Source organism: Scyliorhinus canicula, chromosome 11, assembly GCF_902713615.1.
Source record: "Scyliorhinus canicula chromosome 11, sScyCan1.1, whole genome shotgun sequence".
Classification (NCBI taxonomy): Eukaryota; Metazoa; Chordata; class Chondrichthyes; order Carcharhiniformes; family Scyliorhinidae; genus Scyliorhinus; species Scyliorhinus canicula.
In genome coordinates this window covers 37,377,794-37,394,645 of record NC_052156.1, presented here as the reverse complement: position 1 = coordinate 37,394,645, position 16,852 = coordinate 37,377,794, and the positions used below count along the sequence as shown (strand labels likewise).

General features: G+C 42.6%; 1 protein-coding gene across 4 annotated transcripts; it reads left to right on the top strand.

Annotated features, from left to right (window-relative positions):
* Positions 1–1,676: 1,676 nt before the first annotated feature.
* selenok (selenoprotein K) lies at positions 1,677–14,429 on the top strand. Of its 4 annotated transcripts, none has more exons than XM_038812784.1 (5): positions 1,677–1,722; positions 6,668–6,758; positions 6,876–6,962; positions 9,349–9,438; positions 11,499–14,429. In XM_038812784.1, exons 1-5 carry the CDS (start codon positions 1,692–1,694, stop codon positions 11,500–11,502), a joined length of 303 nt encoding a protein of 100 aa, XP_038668712.1. In that variant the 5' UTR covers positions 1,677–1,691; the 3' UTR covers positions 11,503–14,429. The 4 variants fall into 4 exon arrangements, with proteins under 4 accessions (XP_038668712.1, XP_038668714.1, XP_038668713.1 ...); XM_038812786.1 differs by lacking the exon at positions 1,677–1,722 and adding an exon at positions 3,226–3,286; XM_038812785.1 differs by lacking the exon at positions 1,677–1,722 and adding an exon at positions 3,295–3,375.
* The last annotated feature ends 2,423 nt before the right edge of the window (positions 14,430–16,852 follow it).

Sequence of the window (16,852 nt, the reverse complement as noted above, 5' to 3'; positions counted from 1 at the left end):
ATTTTACTCGGTGTGGACTCCTCGTGTCCTTATTAAACTCTGGCTACCACCCGAGGCATCTGGGCCATATATTATAATAATAATCGCGTATTGTCACAAGTAGGCTTCAATGAAGTTACTGTGAAAAGACCCTAGTCGTCACATTCTGGTGCCTGTTCGGGGAGGCCGGTACAGGAATTGAACCCACGCTGCTGCCTTGTTCTGCATTACAAGCCAGCTATTTAGCCCACTGTGCTAAACCAGCCCCATATGTGGAGAAATAAGCAATATCTTTGTGATCTTGTTGACATGAGTGCAAGAAATTGTGACACTTGAGACACTGCGTAAGTGTGCAGTTGACTTACTGGATGCAGGAAACTAGTTGCAGGAAGTACTTGCAATTATCCATTGAAGAGCAGGTCTCAGGCCTGAACACAAATTGACAAACAACATGGCATGAAATGATTAATGGGGCTAATAGTGAAACAACATGAAATGATCAAGACATATACTCCATACAGAAATGGATTTTAAAACAATTGTAATAGAATCAAACACATCATTACATACACATCATTACATGTCAAATTAGTTCAAATTAAAGTGAAAGGATAAATCATTTGGATGAACAAGTTAAGGGTCTGATAGCAAATAAATCTGGTGAGGATTATCCAAGATGGATACAGAAACTGATATCTGGATAATATTTTAAGTCCATGCATTATATTATTTTGAATGATATTGAGTGAGGTGATCTGCAGGTGGGAGAGAAAGGAACATCAATCAAATTATTCAGAGATCACATTCAAGTTACAATAGATTATGGAATATAACAAATTATCTGAAGAGGATACAAAAACTAAAGGAAGATTTTCTTGTTACACAAATCAATATACTAAAGGTTTAGAGAAAGAAACCATCTTTGATTTTGCAAGTTTACAATTAAGTTCTGCAGTTCGTTTTTGTAATTCTTCAAATGTTTATATGTTGAATGTAGTTATATTTAGCAGATCATCAGTTACAACATTGATATGTATCCTATACAGACTTTGTGAAGTAAAGTAACTAATTCCAAGTAAGCACTGAGTAGTGCGTAGTAGCAGCAACCTCCAAATAACCTGTCCAGACCATGAAATCACTGACAAGGCTCTGATTTAATAACAATTTATTGTGATTTTGGGCAGATGGGCTTAAAACCAAGATATCAGTCATGAAGGTCTGACAGCATATTTCCCCCCACCCTGAACAAATGGACAAGGGAGACAAAATATTATTTTATCTTGGCAAGAAGTAATTTAAACAAATATGGAGAGGTATGGTCCCACAACTAATTGATACCTTTAGAGGGCCAGTCAAGGGACCATGGGATCCTGTGTTTATTTGATTTAGTTTACTTGGTTTTGCGTGAAACGGGGGACAATGGGAAATTATATATCAAGAGATGACCATCACCCTCGCGAAACCAATTAGACTAATCAGATTGATCATGCACCCCTTAAGCCAAATAAGAAATATTGCCTCATTTAGGCCAAATAGAATGTAATGAAGTTTTGTTTTTTGTGCCTGCTCTTCAGAACAGATGTTCGTAGAAGAAATTTCAACACAAAATTGACCTGTTTGGATAAACCAAAGATCAAAAGGGTGGGCTGAAAGGGTTACAAATAATACAAGCTAAAACACTTGCTGCTAAATCCTCAGGCAGAAAACGAGTGATGAGAAAACAGTTGTTTCAGCTGACTACAGGTAAGTCAAGGACCAAATTATAGAGAACAATTTATTTACATAATTCAGATACAAGGATTCACAGAACACTGTGCAGCTGTAGCTCATGTGTGTCAATTATAACAAAGGAACAATGTTGAACAGAGTTGATACATCACTGGTTTATTAGTTGTGAATAGACGTAGATAATTGAAATATTTGTACACCTTTGAATGGTATTTGCTAATTTCTTGTAACTGAATCCAAAAGTATAACTGTTTGTGTAATCCTTGGATCAGGATTCTCTAGTGTTTCACTAGTTAAGAGTGCTGGAGCCCTTGCTATAGCTCGTAATAAAGGCCTTGTTTTCAAAAGTAAAGAAGTACATTGCAGCTGAATGGCTGTATTCTCTCCCACAACACACACCATTGTACTTGAGGTTATATCCATGAAGGGAGGATGAACAGGTGTGTTTCTTTAGTCTTGAAAACAGGAAATCTGAAGTGGTGCCATAATCTTAGAATCCCTACAAAGTAGAAGGAGCCCATTTGGCCCATCGGGTCTGCACCAACCCTCCGAAGGGCACCCTCCCAAGGCCCAATCCTCTACCCCATCCCTGTAGCCCCACTAAGGGACACTTTAACTTGGCCAATCCACCTAAACTGCACGGGCGTGATTCTCCACCGCCCACATCGGGTGGAAGAATAGCGGGAGGGTCTCCCGACATTTTTCACGCCCTCCCGCTATTCTCCCCCCCCCCCCCCCACGCCCGACTCACGCCACAAATCGCCGCTTGCCATTTTTTACGGCGAGCGGCGATTCTCAGAGGCCGATGGGCCGGGCCTTCACGCCCATTTCAACACGGCAGCAAACACACCTGTTCGCTGCTGTCAGTAAACTGGCACCGATCGTCGGGCCAGCGTCCAAAACCCCCCACCGCCCTGCAAGATCAAGCCGCCACGTCTTGCCGGGCGGCTGAGGAGAAAGACGCCAACTGCGCATGCGCGGCTGATGTCATCGGCCGCGTCAGCCGCCATGACGCTTGACTTGCGGTCTTGATGACTGTCGTCAAGGCCGCACCGCCATTAAGCACGGGGCCGCCCGGGGGGGGGGGGGGGGGTTGAATCGGCCCCAGAAGTGGCCGTGAAGGCTACCGTGGGTCACCACATTTGCGGAGAATCGCGCCCCACATCTTTGGATTGTGGGAAGACACTGGAGTATCCGGAGGAAACCCATGCAAACAAAACGTGGAACAGTTAATCCTGCTGCTGAAAACTGGTCGGTTAAATGGTGGCCTCTTTAACAACTTCGGTGGCACAATTGTTAACATTGCTGCCTCACACCTCGGGGATCAATTCCGGCCGTGCGTCACTGTCTGTGTAGAGTTTGCACGGCATTTTGTCAATGGGAGGAAGGAATGGCTTTCTCCTTTCCTTTTGTTTGCGAGTTCAGTCGGAGCATCGTCCTCCATTCCAGCGGAACTGGAAACGGCGCCTTCCGTCATGACCGCTGTGAACCCACTCGCTTCTGACCCCGTGACCGGAAGTAACCGGCAGGAGGCCGGAAACGGAAATAAATCGAGGTAAAATGGTGTACGTGGCTAACGGTGAGAAGGTGGCGGGGAGCCCCGGGGAAGGGAGGGAGAGAGTGAGTTTGATGGGGGCTGCGGCGGAATGTCTCTGATTGAGGGGGACAGTAAGTGTCGGTGTTTCAAATCCAGTGTTTGTCTCTCTCTCTGGGTTTACCCGGGGGTTTCCTCGTCCCCCTCCGACCCGGGCCTCAGGCTGGTGTTAACCTGCTGTCATTATGGTGCAGCCACTGTCACCCACTCTCCAGGATGTGACCGAGCAGCGTGGGGTGGAGAGGAGGCAACAGCCGATGGCATCGGGATGAAATAACTTGTTGAATGACCGGGGCATACGCAACAAAGCTGGTTCGCTCTCGGCAGTTTAGAGCGGGCGGGTTCAGCTGGTTTGACAGCCCCGACGGTGCCGGCAACGGGCCGGATCTGCGCGGGGAGTATTTGTTCAGGGTGAATTGTTGGCCAAGATACTCTTCACCCTGATGAAATTTTTAGACACGGGATCAAACGAATACATCTCCGATAATATTTGTTCTGAGAAGCAGTGACCTCGATTTTAGTCGGGGTCTGGGTGGGGCTGGTTCCTGGCATCTTTTAAATATCCAGGCTACCAAAACCTGATGGGAGCGCCACTGCCAGGCACATGTGGGAACGATACCTGGCAGTCAGGTCAGTGATAAAGGGGGAAGTCGAGAGGATCAAGCCTTGGGCTGAGGGACACGCAGGTTTTTTTTGTGGAACCCAGATGACCTCTGTCCCTCATCTACAGGGAAACTTTTTTTGAAAAAAACAACAAAAACTTGCCTCACTGGCTTCATTTGTTTCTTATTTCGGCCCTTTGAAGATGTCTTGTCATCTATAATTTAGTGGGGGGGGGGGGGGTGGTTAAAATTTAAATGAGTGTTTTTGAAAAATGAAAATCGCTTATTGTCACGAGTAGGCTTCAATGAAGTTACTGTGAAAAGCCCCTAGTCGCCACATTCCGGCACCTGTACGGGGAGGCTGGTACGGGAATCGAACCGTGCTGCTGGCCTGCTTGGTCTGCTTTAAAAGCCAGCGATTAGCCCAGTGAGCTAAACCAGCCCCTTCTAAATGAAGTTACTGTGAAAAGCCCCTAGTCGCCACATTCCGCCGCCTGTTCAGGGAGGCTGTTACGGGAATCGAACCGTGCTGCTGGCCTACTTGGTCTGCTTTCAAAGCCAGCAATTTAGCTGTGTGCTAAACAGCCCCTTTGCCCTTTTGGCCATGTGTGTGCAATTCTCTTGGTACTACGCTTCAACACTGCCATGGACAAAGATTGTATATTGTAACTTCAACACAAGAGATGCTGATACCGAAGAAAAATGGTTATACCAATTTCCCTGCGTATTTCATTGCTTCAAGTGTGCGATGGATAATCAGAAGATCCTTGCTAAAATTCATCCAGTTGGGTCATGTGCAATTCCTGGAATGGAGATTGAATCCACAATTTGCAACTCAGGCGGTGGTACTAGCAGTGGTCTCCAACTCACCTGCCTAACAGGCAAGTGATTCTTACCAGATTCTGGCAGCAGTCAAAGCCTGGATATTTAAGCGACTGGAAGCCAAATTATCTCTTAAGCTTGTGCCAAATGCAGCCAAGCTGAGATGTTCAACTATCATCTTAGTTTCTGTCTCTAGAAAAATACACTTTTCTGTTGGAAGTTTTACTTAATCTCTTGCTAATCTTTTCACCAGCTAATTTCTTCATCTTTAACAACCACCTTCTCGAGGGCAATTGGGGATGGGAAATGAATGCTGGTCTAGCCAGCGAAGCCCACATCCCATGAATGGATAAAAAATCAAGCTAATTATTGGTTAGGTAAACATTTGGGAGTCAACAATCAATGCTTGCAGTTTTGTTTTCTATTTTCACTTTCCAACAAGCTCCATTAACATGTTAATTATTTAATTCCCATATTAATCTTGGTAAATTTGGGTACCTTCTATTTTATCTTTGGACCTTTTTAACAGATTGGGAAATCTCCATTATGCTTATTTCTCTGATGGAACTGAAGATTTAGTGTTCAGCGACTGATTAATTCAAAGCTTTGTTTATTACTTGGTCTAGGGTTTTCAGTGTTTTGGCAATTGCTTTCTGCGAATGTCATTTTCTTGTGTGAATAGTGCAGTGGGCTGATCCATGTTAATTTGTACGGTTTGTGTTTTATAAGCCATTAATAGGATTGCTATTTACCTATGCTAATCTTCAAAAAGTTTAAATGATCCCTACACATTGAAAATATGGAAGCGTGGATTCAATGAATCCTGGAATTAAAAGTTGCTGTTTGTGCTTTATTAATTGAATCGTTTCCATTTAACTTATTTGGGGCAAAGGAAGAGAAAATAATTGGAATTTTCTAATTTGTTACTGTAAAACATTAAAATGTTTGTGTTTCTGTGTGCTTGTTTATTGCTGTAGTTACCAAACATTTAAAAATACCTTTTTTGAGACAAAGTTAGGTCAGTGACATTGTGATCCCATCACTCCATAACATAAACGTTATAACCCATTTCCGAATGTAGTGGGAGATAGTTTAACCACAGGTACCACATTCACTTGAATTGTAATAGTTTACTTGGATCATGGGTGCCGAGTTCCGTGTGAACGCATGAGACATTACATTCCTACAAGGTTACAATATATTTCTTTAAGTGTAATTTCCCTATACTGGTACCAGTATATCTATCGTGAAAATGAATTATTGGTGTCATGCTAACACCTGAAATACACTAATTTTTTTTGTATGTATTTAATTTCTCTCTCAATTTGCTTTCAAACCCTTGAACAGGAGCAAGTCTGCATCCTGCCTCCAAATGTTGCCAATATTCTCTGCATGTATCTGCTGGCTGGGGATGACGTACATTTACAAATTTTTCTCATTAATGACCTAAAGCATTATGAATCATGAAACAGAAATATTAAAAATATATGTAAGATTGACGTTTGAGCTGTATTTTCCCCTAGCATTTAATCTTTTCGAGGGGGACATCCTAAATTGTGGTCAACCGGTCCTTCCTGGATGGAGTACTGAGCCTTTCCTATCCTAATGGAAGGTTGTTTCTATCAGTCTATGTAGAGAGATGTTCTAGGTCAATGTTAGCCTTGCATCTTCTGTAGATCATCAGTGCTTAATGTTGAAAGGATATGAAAAAAAAAGCTTGAAGTGTGATTTTGGTCATTAGGGCTTTGAGACATAGCTAGCTGAAAAATGGTCAAAGCTATGCCCATTCACTTAGATTGTTGTGACATTACATTCTAGAATTAGAATTGGTCGTTCGCTATGAGGCTTTAGAGGAACAGCATTTAGATGTTCATTCTATGATTCATTGTTCTGTACTGAATAAAAAGCATAAACTTCATATACTGTATTTCTTCCTTTTCAGGGGAAGTTGTGGATAGCAGGAGCCGGGCACCATGGAGTTTCTCATTAATAATTCAGTTTTTCTGGGGAATAGTGGAGTTTATTTCCTTTTTGTAAGTTTCAACCTGCATTTATTATCATAAGTATACAAAATGTTCTACTAATTCAAGCATTATAGGAAAGCACGATTGTTTCTGATTTAATGATCAAGAATTGTATTCCGCATTTAGCTTTCGGACATTGTTCAACCCAGCTGGAGCTGAATATAAAAGAACTGGAAGTCAGTCATCCTGGGGTAGACCCGACGATGGAAGAGGGTAATTTGATGTTAAATGCAAGCGGGAGTTGTTTCTTTCAATAAATCTCTTTTTCATTGTTCTTTTAAAGGTTCTCATTCCCCTCCAATTTTGTCTCCTTTACCTGCTGTGCTGCAAATGGAAATTCAGCCAAGTGGTCATTTGTTATGTGGGGAAATCATTTATAGCTCAATCCAACATGTTATTTGAATTAACTATGTAGCACAAGAAAGTATTAGAGGGTTTTGACTGTTGCCTCTTAATGCAGAAAGAAACATTTTTGTTTTTGTTTTTAAACAAATGCTATGGTAAATAGGACAAATAATTTTGTGCTCTTAAGATTTATTTTAAAGTTCAAATTAATATGCATAGCCCATGATGATACAAATTATTATTTTTAAATGCATCAATTTAAAGAATCTCTGTTGTAAGTCAAAAGTGTCAAATATTTCTGTTCAGTGTCAAAAGCCAATGAATTTATAACTGTGTTTAAAAAGCAAAGATAACTCCATATATTGGCATCTGCCACAAAGTAAATGCTACCCATTTTCATGAAATATAATCAAAAAAACGTGGGCCGCAGGGTGGTGCAGTGGTTAGCACTGTTGCATCAAAGCGCCGAGGACCCGGGTTCGATCCTGGGTCATTGTCCATGTGGAGTTTGCACATTCTCCCAGTGACTGTGTGAGTCTCACCCCTGTAACCCAAAGATATGCAGGGTAGGTGGACTGGCTATTTTTAAAAATTAAAACAGTAAAAAAAAATGTACAAGGCCAAATGGTACAAACACTAATCTTGTGTTGAGAAAACAGGGTACCTTCCCTTCAGTACCAATGTCCAGGGAAGGGGGGTAGGATATTCTGATTATTAAAACAGTTCACAGCACATTTCTACAAAAAACAAATGGTACAAGCACTAAACTTTGCACTGGAGCGACCAGATACCCTCCTCACTGTACCAACAGAAGGGAAATGAAAGAGGGTGTGGTGGGGAGAGAGGGGAAGGGAGGGTGGTGGGGTGGGCCCAATAGGACACTGCCTGAACTATCTATGGAGGCAAAAATACAAAATAATCTTCAATTATGGTGTGCCAGATTCTGGGAGTCCCCCAGAGTGGGTGAGGGGTGACAGTGTCCGGCACGAGTTTGCCCTGCATCCCACTGCAGAGAGCCTCATGTGCACCCTCCACTCCCGACACTGCGATCAGTGAATCATGCGGGTCTGTTCTGGGGCACACCATAATCTAAACGATGTCACCCAATACAATTTTCTATGGATTCTTCCCCCCCCCCCCCCCCCCCCCCCCCCTTGTATTTTTACACCTTGTAATTATTTTAGTGTCATGAAATCTTCATTAATGTGAAACTAAACCTACAGGCGTGAAAGTAGCTTTGTTTCATACGAAGCTAAATTGAAGTTTTAACCCTTTCTTGGCATTCAACTCAAATTGAGCTTAAACCTGTACCTTATTCCTGAAACACAATACAAATATAAATTATTTTATATCTCTTTCCTAACTAACTGGTTGGAATGTTGTGCCTAGTCAGTACATGCACTTCATCTTTTGCTATCAGTCTATGGGGAGACAGGTAGTGTAATTTAAAAATAAATTAAAGACCGTGGCAGCCTGATTTCCCTGAGCTGGGGAATCTAGAACATGATACGGTCTCAGGATAAGGGGTTGATCATAAAGGACTGTGATGGAGAAAAGTTTCTTGACCCAGGATTGTGAATCTTTGTAATTGCCTATCCTGGATGCTCCGTCATTGAATATAGTTAAGGCTAAGATGGACAATTTTTGGTCTCTGGAATCAAAGGATATGGAGAGCAGAGAGGAAAGTGGAATTGAGGCAACAGATCAGCCATGATCATATTAAATAGTGGAGCAGGCTCGAGGGGATATAAGGTCACCTCATGCTCCTATTTGTTGTCTTCATGGATTTTAGCAAGACCTTTGATGAGGTATCTTATGGTAGGTTGTTGCATAAGGTTAAGTCTCAGGATGAGGTAGTCAGTTATGTGGGAAAAATGGGTACAGAGGTGTGGGCTTCTGTAGGGGGCTCTTTCCAAGAGCCGGTACAGACTCAATGGGCCAAATGGCCTCCTTCACTGTAGATTCTACGAGAGGGATATGGGCCAAATGCTTAGTAGTTAAAAACTAGGCGGAATGGGCAAGTTGGGCCGAAGGACCTGTTTTCATGCTGCAAAAGTCTATTTCTGTATTCCCATGTTCAGTCTAGGCCCGTATGAATAACTGGGAGGGGGGGTTGCTTCACAAATTTGTGAGGAAAGTTCTAACTACAGATCTTGTGTTCAACCTGGATTATTACCTGCACTAGGGTTTTCTGTCCAAATGAACCTTTATTTAAATTCCTTGCATAACTGGATATTTTTTTTTTTTAAAACAGCCCCCCAGGAGCTCCACGGAGAAAAATGGGTCGAATAAACCATGGTGGAGGAGGGCCTGCACCACCTCCAATGTCTGGGGGATGAGGAAGGTAAGATGTCTGTTTCTAAACGAGAATATGTTCACAAATTAATATTATGAAGTTTGGTAAGTAAAGTGATTATTTGCTGGTGAGTTCAGGTCACTTATTTTTGTAATGTTTCATCCTTATTGCAAAGCAAATAGAATAATTATGGCAGACATGTGTATAATTCCACAAAGCACTGATTTGTCTTGGCTTGTGAACAAAGCAAGTTGGCTAAGTTACTCATTATAAGGGAATTCGACTTAGTTGGTCATTTTTATTTGATTTTTTAATGGGATTTTAAATTTTGTTTTTATTTGTTCATGGTATGTGGGCATTGCTGACGCGGCCAGAATTTATTGCTCATTATTACCCATGACAAGGTGCCTTCTTGAACCACTTCAGTCCTTGTGGTATGGGTGCACCCAATGTTGTTAGGGATGGGGGATTCAGGATTTTGACCCAGATACAGTAAAGGAAAGGCAATATCGTCAGCCTACTGTGTAATTTGGAGGTAGTAGTGTTCCATATGTCAGCTGCCCTTGTTCTTTTAGGCGATAGAAATCATGGACGATGCTCTTGGTGAGTTGCTGCAGTAGATCATGAAGATGGTACACATGCTGTCACTGGCACCAGTGGTGAACGGAGTAAATGTTTAAAGTTGATGAATGGGTTGTCATTCAAGAGGGCTGCTTTGTCTTGGGTGGTGTTGAGCTTTGAGTGTTGTGGAGTTGCTTGTACAGACATGTGGAGTATACCATCATACTCCTGACATGTGCCTTGTAGATGATGGACAGGCTTTGGTGAGTCAGAAGACTAGTTACTTGCCACTGAAATCCCAGCCTCTTATAGCCATGGTGTCTATATGATCCAGTTCTGTTTCTCATCAATGGTAGCCTCCAGATGTTGGTGGATAAACCAGTAATGGTAATGCCATTGACTATCATGGGGAGATGGTTAGATTCTCTCTTGTTGAAGACAGTCTGACATTTGTGTGGCTTTAATGTTACTTGCCACTTAACCCAAGCCTGAATGTTGTTCACGTCTCATTGTTTCCTTTATCTGAGGAATTATGAGAGATTGAACATTTGCAATCATCAGTAAACATCCTAACTTTTTTTAATCAATCTTATGGCGGGAAGGTCGCAGAATGAAGCTTCAGGGATTTCATACTGCAGTTGTCCATTAAACTCTACTTTAGCCATCAGATTCAATGTTGGTTTGTCAGCATGATCAGCGATGCACTTATAATTGTTCAGTCTGTGCTAAACATTACTCCAATTCAGTTTGGAGAATTCCAACTGAAAAACCACACTTTACTAATCCATGTTGTTGCTTCTCTTCCCATACCATAGTGAGGTTTTTTTCTCCTGGAACAGGTCACAAGCATGTCATCCGAGGCTTGAGGGGTGCCACTCCACACCAAACATGGCTGGCCAGGAGTGTCTCCCACTCTTACCGCCTGCCATTGGTGTGTGTTGGAAGGATTTTGCAAGATGCTACTTAACCTGTTGGCTGCGTTAGGAATGCATTTCCCTTGGCCATCAAGTCCTGGGGTGGGACTCTGTAACCTGGAGCTTCAGGCTTGGGCAGGGACACTACTAACTGCACCACAAGACCTCCACTTACTACAGGGTAGCATGGTGGTTAGCATAAATGCTTCACAGCTCCAGGGTCCCAGGTTCGATTCCCGGCTGGGTCACTGTCTGTGTGGAGTCTGCACGTCCTCCCCCTGTGTGCGTGGGTTTCCTCCGGGTGCTCCGGTTTCCTCCCACAGTCCAAAGATGTGCGGGTTAGGTGGATTGGCCATGCTAAATTCCCCGTAGTGTCCTAATTAAAGTAAGGTTAAGGGGGGGGTTGTTTGGTTACGGGTATAGGGTGGATACGTGGGTTTGAGTAGGGTGATCATGGCTCGGCACAACATTGAGGGCCGAAGGGCCTGTTCTGTGCTGTACTGTTCTATGTTCTATTCTATGGCAGTGTTTTATACAAACTTAATTTGAGATGCAATTATTAAGATTAGATTTTGGATTGATTATTGGGGGATAACATAAGTAACGGATATATTTTGTAAAATTTCTTTACAGGTAAATGCCTGTTTTTCAAAGCAGGCACTTGGACGTGCATTCATAAGGTGATGTGCAAGAAAATGGGAAAGATCAGGTGTCACTGATGTGAATGTAATTGTCCACCCAGAAGAGTTGCTCAAGTGTTAAATACACTGATTAATGATGTTGTGCTGGGAATACCTGAATTTAAAGGCACTGGCACAATGGAAATGCAACCGTGCAATATCTTGTGTTTAATAAAATTGACTTTACAAGCATTCCTCTCAAAACTTATGTTGAATAATCCTATATTGAACTTTTTGTTTCTTAAAGTCTAGGCATCGGTAAATTATTTTGAATGTTTTGCTTTGTGGACTAAAAATGCTCATTTTGAATGGTGGAACAGAAACACCTGATATCACCCCAATGTTTTTGTTAGCAGTATATCGAATATGTGTAATATTACAATTATGCTTAATGGTCTCCCAAGTCAAACTGTTGAGAAATTCACAGAAGTAATATAATTTTGCTTGGACACAGATTGGCAAGAAGAAAGTCCTAGAAACCTTTTTCTTTATATAGAAATACTACTGGAGTTTAATCTGCGATACATCTTAATACAGAGAAGTGATATGTTTCCTGCTAGGATACTTTATGTCCAATGAGAATAGTCACCAGCTGTTCTTTTGGTAACCAACGGGCATTTAATTGAGTCTTTTCATGGCAAATCTGCTTCTTAAAGAGCATGGTGAACTGCAAAACTTATAAATTGTCAAGTAGAATCATGGATAAGATGCACATAATTTCCAGTTCAACGCCGTTCCACTAGTTTGCCATGCAGAACTTCAGAAGTAACTGCCTTTCACCATCATGCACCTAATTACCTAACAACGAGAAAGCCTTTATATTTATATTGGTCAAGAAAGTGGGATGGACCTTGAGACAGCTCGTGACAAACCAGCCACCTCCTGTTCTAAACATAAGTACAGTATTGTACACTTTAATAATAATGGATACTTATGTACACTTTAATAATAATGGATACTTATGTAGGGCTTTGCTAAGGGATATGCCTACTTTAGGAAAAGTACACCACTCAGCCTCGAGTATGTTCCACTGCTATTTGATCATGGCTGAACCATTTACCCACCTTTCCTCCATCTCAATTGGTACGTTAAACCTAACAAAAAAATATATCATTGACTTTCAATTAATCCATCATCCATGGTCTTGGGCAAGAGTGGGGGAAAATGCTTCCTGATATCATGCCAAACTGGCCTAGTTTGTGGTGTGAAGTTAATGGAATAATTACGGTAGATTCTGACCACCTTATTTTTACGATTGTCATCAAAGAGATAAAAACTTTTTTTTTGTTCAGTATCTTTTCCTAGTTCAAAATAAAAGTTTGGATCAAATAAAATTCCATCAAGAGGCTGGAAGAGGAGGAACAAATAATGCAGATATTTGAGATGTACTGCTTTTTCCACCTCGGAGATTGCCCTTGCTTTATTTTACCCTGGTAGACAGGAGATCAACAATAGCTATGACCTTGCAAGTGTTTATCCGTGGCTCCTTGTCTTTTTATCAAAATCATTACCTAAATTGAATCAGCTTCCAAATACAAGGTAACAGTATCCAATTCTACCTCTCTCATCCCCCAATTGCCTCTGGATGAGCAGCAATATCCCCAAGTTGAACTTTGGGAGAACTAAATCCATTGTATTTAGACCCGCCACTAATTTCATTCCCTTTCCCATGATGGTCTCGGGTCAAACCAATGCTGGTATTTTGAAGACCTATTTCCCTGAGCTGAGTCTCGACTCTTCCATATGGTCTTGATCAAAAAGACTGCTTTTAGAATGTTTTTAAGTGACTTAAATGATCTTAAGTAGCCCAGCATGCTTTGCTTTAGCAATTTAGCCAGACGCCAAATGTGGAGGCGAGGGGTCGTTGAATCTTGCCTCGGTCCATGAACAAAGACAGATTAATAAATTTTCATTCTTGTGTCAAGAAATGGCATATTACAGAGATAAGGCGACAGTTGCTAAAACACCACATCCCATAGTAAAAGATAACAGTGAGATCCTGCTAAATTGAAAACCAACACCGATTTGGCCAACACATTTAAAGTCACAGTTATTGTAGAACAGAGGAGGAAGCCGAAAGATTAGAAGTGATTAACATTTACACTTCAATTCACTGCATCAGCAAATTTGCACCTATCTTGTGTTGTGAGAGTGCAGCCTGAAGTACCTGAATAATACATGATAGCTCTTGATTGAGACAGTTGGAAGTGCATTCACCTTGATTGTGACCCATGGAAGTTACAAGTCTAATCATCTTGAACAATACTTTGAAAATGAAACAGGTTGTATTCATTACTCACCGATTAATGTAACACACTGGAACAGTTGTACAAAACCGTTATTGTCAACAAGTTTTGTTTAAAGTCAGTTAAAGCTGTATGACACAGGATATTGTTTCAAGACAAATTACCCTTTCATTCAACCACTTCACAAGAAATCCATAGTAAACTATTTCCAGCTATGTACATTGTTTGCCTCTATCCCTACCTGAGCCCATCACTTGCTGCAGTACTCGCCTGTTTTCAATGTGCTCACTGACACTTGTTCCCCAAAATTTTCATCTGTGTATTTAATTCCTCATGGATTAAAGGGATCCTTACAGATGTGTAACCACCTCCAGTCCTACAATATTCTCAGAACTCTTCATTTCTCCTGTTTTGCCTGCTGTGCTTTTACTCTTTGCCCCAGCTATGTTTACAGCCACCAAGGAATTTCCTTCCCAATTGTAAGATTTATAGCCCCAGTTTAAACCCTACCTTTTTGACTAACCTTTTTATCTTGGCATTCATTGTACCTCCCTGGATAGCCCAGAATGTTGTTTCTATGTTAGAAGCACTGAGTGTTGTACTGTACATTAAATGTAAATAAACTGAATATTATTTTAGCCTGTTTTGATCTGGTTTAGTATGATTTTCACAATTCAAAAACAATGTAGGAATCTTAAATAAATTGTGGTATATGTAATTTACCATGAGGCTTGATTGTTGGGTCCATAATTTACCAAGGTAGTCATCAAAAGTTGCAGTGGCCACCTTATCAGTAGTACACATATTAAAACCATGGTAGTGCTTTAAAAGTTTGATCTACAAAGATTGTGGCAAATTTAATTTCCTTTTATTACGTCAACAAATGGAGTGCCCCAATCTTCCATAGATTATCCGGGACTGGTAAATCCTTGCATGCTTCTCTTGCTCTGGAAAAATAGCAATAGCGATAGCATGCACTCCATGGAGGTGGGACTGTTGCATTGTAAAGGGTGAGTGTCTGCCGTTCGGTCCACATTGCCAATTGTTTTAAATATACCTTTCATTACAACTACAAATGTTAGTTAAGCTATCTGGCTTTCTTACTTTTCACTAACAGAAAGCAAGAATAAAACATTGGCAAATTGCATACACATTAGAAATACTGACTAGAGGATCAGTTAAGACAAAATGTGCCATAACAACTATATTTATGGTGATAATGGATGCCACAGGTATGCAGCACAAATATACATTTGATTTGTCAAACATTTACAATTCTGAACCTAGATTTGCATGGAGAGCAGGCAGCAGCAGCAGGCAGCAACTGCATAGACTAAAGAGTGGACAGGAGCAGCACAGACGTGGGGGAGCATTGCCACAGGATCTACATACACACAGAGCAGCACTAACACAGGAGCGACAAACATGTCCGGAGAGCAGCAACGTCACAGGATCTACAGATCAACATCGCAAGGGAGCAGCACAGCCACCAGATCTAGAAAACACATGGGAGCACGGTCACAATCTCTACAGGTACACACAGGGAAAAGTGCTGCCGCAGGATCTATAGACACACTGGGATCAGCACTGGCACAGGATCTACAGACCCACACAAAAGGGGGAGCAGCACATCAACCTGGTGTGTAAATAAGACTTCTTACAGGATCTACAGACACACTTGGGGGAGCAGCACTGCCACAAGATCTACAGAGACACACACACAGGCAGCAGCACTGCCACAGGATCTACAGACTCGCATACAGGGGAAGCAACTCTGCCACAAGATCTACAGACACACACACACGGGGAGCAGCTCTGCCATAGGATCTACAGACACACAGGGAGCAGCTCTGCCACAGGATCTACAGACACACACACAGGGGGAGCAGCTCTGCCACAGGATCTACAGACACACACACAGGGAGCAGCACTGCCACAGGATCTACAGACACACACAGGGGGAGCAACTCTTCCACAGGATCTACCGACACACGGGGAGCAGCACTGCCACAGGATCTACAGACACACACAGGGGGAGCAGCTCTGCCACAGGATCTACCGACACACGGGGAGCAGCACTGCCACAGGATCTACAGACACACGGGGAGCAGCTCTGCATCAGGATCTACAGACACACACACGGAGAGCAGCTCTGCCACAGGATCTACAGACACACACAGGGAGCAACACTGCCACAGGATCTACAGACTCACACACAGGGGGAGCAGCTCTGCCACAGGATCTACAGACACACACACAGGGGTAGCAGCTCTGCCACAGGATCTACAGACACACACACATGGGGAGCAACACTGCCACAGGATCTACAGACACGGGGGGAGCAGCTCTGCCACAGGATCTACAGACACACACACAGGGGTGTGGTGATATGACTAGGAGGTTTACGGTACCTATCTGCCATGGGTGCAGAGCACTCGCTGCCCATTGGCTCTGGCCGGTCATGTGCCTGGTTGGTTGAGACTAGTCATGTGACTGCTCACCGATTGGTCAGGAGGCAAGTAGTCCCGCCTACGAGGCAGGGTATAAGAACCCATAGGACCCGGCAGTCGGCCTTTCTCAGTAAGTCGACTGCCGTGCACACAACTAGTCGATTAAAGCCTAATGTTTGGATCTTCATCTCGACTCGTGTCCAATTGATGGTACATCAATTTAATCAACTAGAAGTTTAAAATGGAGCTACGGATCAAACCAGACTGCCTCCGCATCAGCCCGCACGCTACAAACGCGTCAGCAACTTTTAAACACTGGCTGGCGTGTTTCAACAGCTACCTCTCCACCACAGACAGCCAACCCACCAAGGAGCAGAAACTTCACATCCTCCACTCGTGCGTGGGCACCGCCGTCTACTCGATGATTGAGGACGAACGAGATTATGACGCGGCCATGGACCTTCTGAAAGTACATTTCCTCAAGCCTGTTAACCAAGTTTACACGGTATCTCCTAACTACAAGGGAACAGTTTCCCGGTGAGTCCCTTGACGAATTTTATCGGGCCCTCGTAGGCCTGGGGAGAAATTGCGCCTGCCCACAAGTTACTGCG